This window comes from Zosterops lateralis (genome assembly GCF_965231275.1).
Source record: "Zosterops lateralis genome assembly, chromosome: 4".
Taxonomy (NCBI): domain Eukaryota; kingdom Metazoa; phylum Chordata; class Aves; order Passeriformes; family Zosteropidae; genus Zosterops; species Zosterops lateralis.
In genome coordinates, this window is record NC_139765.1 from 59695206 (window position 1) to 59702282 (window position 7077).

Genomic DNA, 7077 nt, shown 5'->3' on the forward strand with positions numbered 1-7077 from the left:
TGCTTGGCTATTTTTAGTAATTACATCATGATTACAAAACAGAAATATTTTGTTAATCGATCAAGTTACATAAAAACACTAATCCTTCCACATAAAGTTCTTGAATTGTCTAAACATAGCACAAGGCCATATGAGAAGACAAAGACACACTAGCATATGTTGTGACCTTCAGTATTTCTTTTATTTTAATGTTGTTTTCTGTTCTTTGGAACACAGTTTTCCTGAAAAAAAACACATGACTGTTAATAAACAGGTTTCTGACAGTTTCTTTGAAGCTGCATTCACAAATATACTATATATTACTCCTTCGCTTAGAGTCCCAGCATAAAACTCAAAAATATCACTAGCCTTAAAAACATGGATGGTAGGAGTTATTTGGCCTTCTGCAGGATTACCTGGCTGAGAATGGTGTTAGCTGGCATAGTGGAGGGACAAGAACCATTTGCTGTGATAAAGGAAAACACATTGCTATTTGTTACCTGCATTAAAGACATGTAAGCCTTTCTCAGGGTTTGGGAGAGGCCTGGATAAGCTGTATATGAGGTGATGGTGATACTACAATATTCATCAAGAGTATGACATAGCCTTGCTAGTATTTTATTTAAAATATTCAAGTTGTCGTGACCCTTGTGGTGTTAGAATTATACTAGTAGTATGCATATAAGGTGATGTTTAGTCAGCAGAAATTGGCCTATTTCCCCAAAGTTATTGTAAACTCTGTGTAGTACACAGAGTTTGGGCTTTGTACTTGATTGTTTGGGCTCTGTAAATGTCATACACAGGTAGAAGAATTATAGAAGAAAGGCCTTATGAAATCAGGCCTCACTCTGCTAAAACTGCCAAAGCTGGCCTGTTATTTCTTCTAAGTGCAGCTAAGAAGCAATTTGCAAGTTCCCACATGAAGCTGTTTTGAGAATGAGAAGTTCCTTTAATACAACAATCTGTTCCATCCTCCAGGACTTTCTTCTCCTCTGCCCCTGGTTTGGTGAAAACCAAATGGAGTAAGATTTGTCCCATGAGAACCCACAAAGGAAAAATATAAACATACCTAGAGAGAGAAAATCTGATAGACATATACAATAGCCCTTACTGATTAATGAACTTCGAGTTTCGTTTTATTGCTGACCAATTAGGTTTAACACAGTGCCTTCTGATATTTCCTATAAATATGAGCTTTGTGCATAAAGAATTGGCTTTCTGCATGAAGAAAATGGAGTCTCAGCTGATTTATTCCTATATATGGTGACCCTATGGTGACCCTGAGGATGTGATCAATGCAAGATGAACAGCCTGTGATGAAAGAAGGTGAAATGAGCCAAGCTGACCACGGGACTGGATGGTGAAACAGGACTTAGAATGGAATATACAAAGTCATGAAAGGAAGACTGCAGCTGGCTGTTATTACAGCCAAGGTGGTAGCAAACAGCAGCCTGCAGCAAAATGAGACACAGCTGGTGAACACAGCCACCAGCAGCATCGCTGGCCGCAGGAACAAGGGCTGGTGATCCTGAAACATTCTCCAGCTGCTTATAGAGTAAGTTCCTCACCGATCCTGCAGCTGACTGTAGCCATAGCCTTTTGCTACTTTGTATATTCGCTGCTGGAATGTCTTTTCCTTCTGATCCACCATGGTGTCCCTCAGGGGTCTGTGCTGGGGCTGGTTCTGTTCAGTGTTTTTATTGATGATATGGATGAAGGTATTGAGTCTTTCATTAGTAAATTTGCAGATGACACTAAGCTGGGAGTGTGTGTCGATCTATTGGAAGGGGGAAGGGCTCTGCAAAGAGACCTGGAATGGCTGGATGGATGGGCAGAGTCAAATAAAGATGACTTTTAGTAAGTCCAAGTGCTGAGTCCTGCATTTTGGCCACAATAAGCCCCTGCAATGTTATAGGCTGGGGACAGTGTGCCTGGACAGTGCCCAGGTGAAAAAGGACCTGGGGGTGCTGGTGACAGCAGCTGAACATGAGCCAGCAGTGTGCCCAGGTGGCCAAGAGGGCCAGTGACATTCTGGCCTGTATCAGGAATGGTGTGGCCAGCAGGAGCAGGGAGGTCATTCTTCCCCTGTGCTCAGCACTGGTGAGGCCACACCTGGAGTGCTGTGTCCAGTTCTGGGCCCTCAGTTTGGGAAGGACATTGAAATGCTTGAGCCTGTCCAGAGGAGGCAACAAGGCTGGTGAGGGGCTTGGAACACAAACCCTGTGAGGAACAAATGAGGGAGCTGGGGCTGTTTAGCCTGGAGAAAAGGAGACTCAGAGGTGACCTTATCACTCTACACTTCCTGAAAGGTGGTTGTAATCAGGTGGGGATTGGTCTCTTTCTCCAGGCAGCAACTGACAGAATGAGAGGACACAGTCTTAAGCTGGACCAATGGAAATATAGGTTGGATATTAGGAAAAAGTTTTTTTACAGAAAGGGTGATAAAGTACTGGAATGATCTGCCTAGGGAGGTGGTGGAGTCACCATCCCTGGATGTGTTTAAAAAAAGACTGGATCTGGCACTTGGTGCGATGTGGGGTTGGACTCGATGATCTTGGAGTTCTCTTCCAATTGTGAAAAACGAGGTTCACTTTTTGGTAATTTTTTAAGAAATATGTTTAATAAAAAATTAAGACAACTAGGAGAGAAAAAAGCCAAGCACAGCCAGCTGGGTGACTTGGCATTCAGCCAAGTCCACACTTTGCTATCTCAGAGACATTCATTAAATACCCTTTCTATTGTATCAGTTTATGAATATTCATATTTTTCTATAAACTGGTTTCCATATTCCAGGAGCTGTTTTGCATGGCCCCTCCTTGGGTCCGCCTTTTTAGAGCATGTGTGTTTCGTGGCTGTGTCTTTATTATTGCCTCCAGCTTGGGCCTTAGTCTGTGCTTTCTTCAGGTGGTAGATGCTGATAGTTGGTCTATCATTAGCAGGGTCTTCTTTACATGTTCACTGGATGTTATCCTGACCAAACAGACAGTTTAAGCATACTACATCAGTTACTACCACTATGCCTAATTTTCTAAAAGCAGAAATAAAAAACTTATATCCTATATCCTTACCACAACATTATTAACCATATAGCACACATCTTGCGAAAAGCCAACTTTATTATATATATATATATATATATATATATATATAACACAACCTAGTGATTCTGTGTGATGCTGTGTGTGAACAAGCAAAGACAAGAGCCAGCCGGTGAAGCAGAACCCGGGCAGCGAGTGCTCGGGGCCGCAGACGGCGCCAAAAGCATAGAAACGAAACGGAACTCCCGGGAGAAAGCGCGCACCGGGGAGAACAAAACTGCGAATTGCAGAACGCAAACGCGGTCCCGAAGCGCGGAGGATGCGCGGCCGAAAGAGGGTCGCGGAAGGTGAGGCAGCCTAAGAGTGAACGGTCAAGAACAGGAAAATACATTGTGTCTGTTGAGGCGAGGGGAAACAAGCCGCAGAACAGAACCGCGATGTGGGAATGGCACGCGGGAGCGGCCACCGCGCGGAAACGTAAAGAAAGGCGAACTGTGAGTTAAAAGAGGCAAAATACGCTGGGAAAAGGACAGGGAAAGTACGAGAAGAATATGCTGATACCTTCGTTACTGTGTTGTGTGGTGCAGGGGCCGGCCCCGATGCGGCAGATGTATTTAGTGTACCCCGAGCCTGCACTGCCCTGTGTGTGTGTCCCAGCCTGGTGATGCTCGGGAGCGGCCCCCGGGCCGGTCATTGTCCCTTCTATCCCGGGGCCGGGGGTGGCGAGAGTCGAACCGCGTGGAGAAACACAGTACCGGGAGCCCGGAACCGCAACTGTGCGTGCGCTTGCAAAATTACCTCCGCCACGATAAAGTTACCCACCCTCCTCCGATGGCGGGGGCCGCGGTCTCTGCTCTCCGGGAGCCGCGGCGGCTGCGGGGGCGGCGGGGTTGGGGGGCAGTCAGAGCGGGTCTCGTCCTGCAGAAACCCCCCGAGCCCCGAGCGCAGCGGCTCGGTGCGGAAACTGCGGGCCCCGCGGTGCCGGACAGTGCTTTTATAGCAAAGCCTCTGTCTGGCCCCGGCGGCTCCAGCGGGGTTGGGCCCTGGGTCGGCGGGTGTCCCGCGGAACTCAAGATGAGAGCCGGGAGCGCTTTGTGCTTTTCTAGCGTTTTCTACATTTGTCTTTTGGTATTTTTCCCCTTACGGTGTGCAGTTTCTAGGGTTTGTTTTTTATTGCCTATAGAGGTGAGCGGCGCCGGGCGGTCCCGCGGGGTTTTCCCTTCCCTGCCTGGCGGCAGCGGCTCACACACCCCACACCCTCCCCCTCCTCTCTTCGGGGCCACGCCTGCCCGTCGCTTGGACCGGCTGGTCTGTATTTAATGGGTGTTCATCTAAAAGACATGTAGTTATAGTTATGGGGCGGCGCGACGGGCCTTCCCCCGCCCCGACCGCTGCAGATCTGGGTTTTTGTTTGGTTGGGTTTTTTTTTTTTTTTTTTTTTTTTTTTTTTTTTTTTTGTTTTGTTTTTTTTTTTGTTTTGTTTTGTTTTGTTTTGTTTTTTTTGCGGTGGGGACACCACCTTTTATTTACAAAACAACGGGGACAGGCTAGGGACAATGCCGGGGACAAGGGTAGGGGAGAAGGACGGGGACAGTGCCACCACACTGTCCCCAACACCCGGACCGTGGCCCCGGCTGATAGCGGGGGTGACATCCCCCCGATCCCGGGGTGGCACCAGCCCCTGGGGGGTGACAGAGGCCGGTGAAGGGGGGCGACAGAGAGGTGATAGCGAGGGGACAGGGGTTACATCTAAAACTTGAACTCCTTGTACTTCTTGCTCCTGCCGCGGGCGTCCTGGGGCTGCGCCTTCCGCTTCTTTTGCTTCTGCCTGGCGGCGTGCTCCGCCACCATGTCACTGAGATCCTCCTTCTCCGCCCTCTGCTCCTGCATGTGCTGCTCGTACCTGTGCGCCATGGCCCTGGGGTCCAGCTCCAGTTCCTCGGGGGCCAGCGCCACCTCCACGCCCTGGGCATCTGTCACCGGCCCCTTGAGCGCCGTCACCACAGACAGGTCGTAGGTGTGGCTGGAGCCCATCATGGCCGTGCCCACAATTGCCGTGCGTTTTTCGGGGACCACCGTGAACAGCTGGGGGGTCTCGCTCCCATCCATGGCCTCCTCGATTTTCTTCTTGCGGAGCTCGATCAGCTCCGGGGTCTCCATCCCGGCCGGCTCCGAGGAGAAGCCTCCTGGGGTGATGAACCCAGTCTCCTCAGGTTTCTCTTCATCGCTCTCCTCCTCCTCCTCCTCCTCCTCCTCAGACTCCTCATCCGATGGCTCCAGCTCCCCCCAGGGCGTGCGGTCGACCTCCTCCTCCTCCTCCTCTTTCCCCGGGAACTCGGCGGTGCTGGTGCCGAACACGTCCCCGTAGAGCGGCTTTCCCGTCTCATCCACAGGGGCGTGGTACCCGAAGGCGCAGCCCTCGGGGATGGGCGAGTTGAGCCCCGGGATTTGGAGTTTGGGGTACGAGGGGGGCGGCCCGTAGCGCTGCATGGCGATCAGCCACGGCGGGGGCACCCTGTGGGCGTTCGGCCCCAGGGGCATGCCCAGCACCACCCGCAGCTCGTCCGAGAGCTCACCTGGCTTCTTCTCCCTGAGCCGTGTCTCAAACTCCTTCCCCTCGTAGTAGAGGTCCCCGTGGATGGTCAGCCTGGGCTTGGTCTGCCACTTGAAGAAGGCGTCGTGGAGCTTCTGGTAGTCGATGTTGATCTTGCCCATCTTGGGCCGCACCTTCTCCCGCATCTTGGACTTCATCGTCCTCTGCTCCTCCTTCTCCTGCAGGGCCTCGCGCGTCTCCTGGATGCCCGTGCGCCTGATGAACTCGGGCAGCTCCCAGGGCGGCTTCTCGATGCCCCTCTTGCCCTGCAGGTATTTCCTCTTGAAGCACCAGTGCCGAGGCACGGGCACTGAGTTCCGCGTGGCCTTCAGGTGCACCAGCAGCCTGGGGTCCTGGGCGGTGACATCGTGCATCTCCACCACGTCAGGGCGCGCCACCAGCTGCTTCAGCTCAGCCACCGTCAACCTGTTCATGCGCCTCAGTTTCTTCTTGGACAGCTTGGGGACCTCCTGCTTCTTCTCCTGCTCATCCTCGGAGGTGTCCCCATCGCTGCCCCTGGTGCCATCCTTGGGTCCCTTTTTCTGGGGGTCCCTGGTGCTCTCTGCCTGCTCTGGCTCCTTTTCCTTGTCCTTCACTTTGTCCACCAGCTTGAAAGCCTCAAAAATCCTCTTGAAGAACACGAAGTTGGGGTCGTTGATCTCAGGCTCCTCAGTCACATACTCGACCTCCACCTTGGGGGTGTCCCCGGGGATGGGCTCAGGGTCCCCCCGTGGGGAAGTCAGGGTTGGGGGCCCCTCCCGGGCCCTGCCCCTCCCCTGCTTCTTCTTGTGGTTGCAGCGCTTCCGTTTCCGCTCCTTTTTGGATGTCCCCGTGTTGTCCTCAGCCTCAGAGGCTGATGCTGATGCCCAGAGCTCCATCTCCATCTTGTCCTCGTTTGAGACCCCTGGAACCATCAGCAGCTCCTCCTGGCAGCTCTCTTTGAGCTGCAGGACCTTCTCCAGTGCCTGGGGGATCTTGGGGCCCACCCCGGAGTCCTCAGCATCTCTGTTGTTGTTGCCAGGGGGTGGAGGGGGCCCATGGGGCCAGGGGGCTCCCATGGGGCTGCCTTGGGGGGGCAGGGGGGTCCTGGTACCCGTGGGAGCCCCCCCATGAGGGGCACGGGGGGGAGGGGTGGTCAGCTTGGCCATTGCCACCATCTTACCTGGCCCTCTCCGACACCCAGCCAACAGCTCTCCTCCCAAGATTATTTGCAGCAATTAATTTTAAGTTCTCAACTAAGTCCTGTAACCTTGAATTTTATCTGTAGCAGTTCTTTAAAGTTTAGAAATAATTAGCTCACAAAAAAAAATTTACTGCTCAAGCAGACAAAGTTAGGATACAACCTGACACCCTGTTGGTTAGGGTGTTGGTAGCAGTCCAAATAAATAGTGGCTGCAGTCCTCCTGGATCTGTTGAAGCAGTGATGCTGTAGCAGTATGAAGTTTTCCTCTTCAGGTTGAGTGGTGG

At 52.0% G+C, this 7077-nt stretch overlaps 1 protein-coding gene across 1 annotated transcript; it reads right to left on the bottom strand.

Annotated features, from left to right (window-relative positions):
• Window positions 1–4038: 4038 nt before the first annotated feature.
• Window positions 4039–6758, bottom strand: LOC310909057 (splicing factor 3B subunit 2-like; the record flags this gene model as incomplete). The annotated part of the gene is made up of 1 exon (XM_083860620.1): window positions 4039–6758. The coding sequence occupies one exon, from the start codon at window positions 6756–6758 to the stop codon at window positions 4767–4769; it is 1992 nt and encodes a 663-aa protein (XP_083716746.1). The 3' UTR covers window positions 4039–4766.
• Between the last annotated feature and the right edge of the window lie 319 nt (window positions 6759–7077).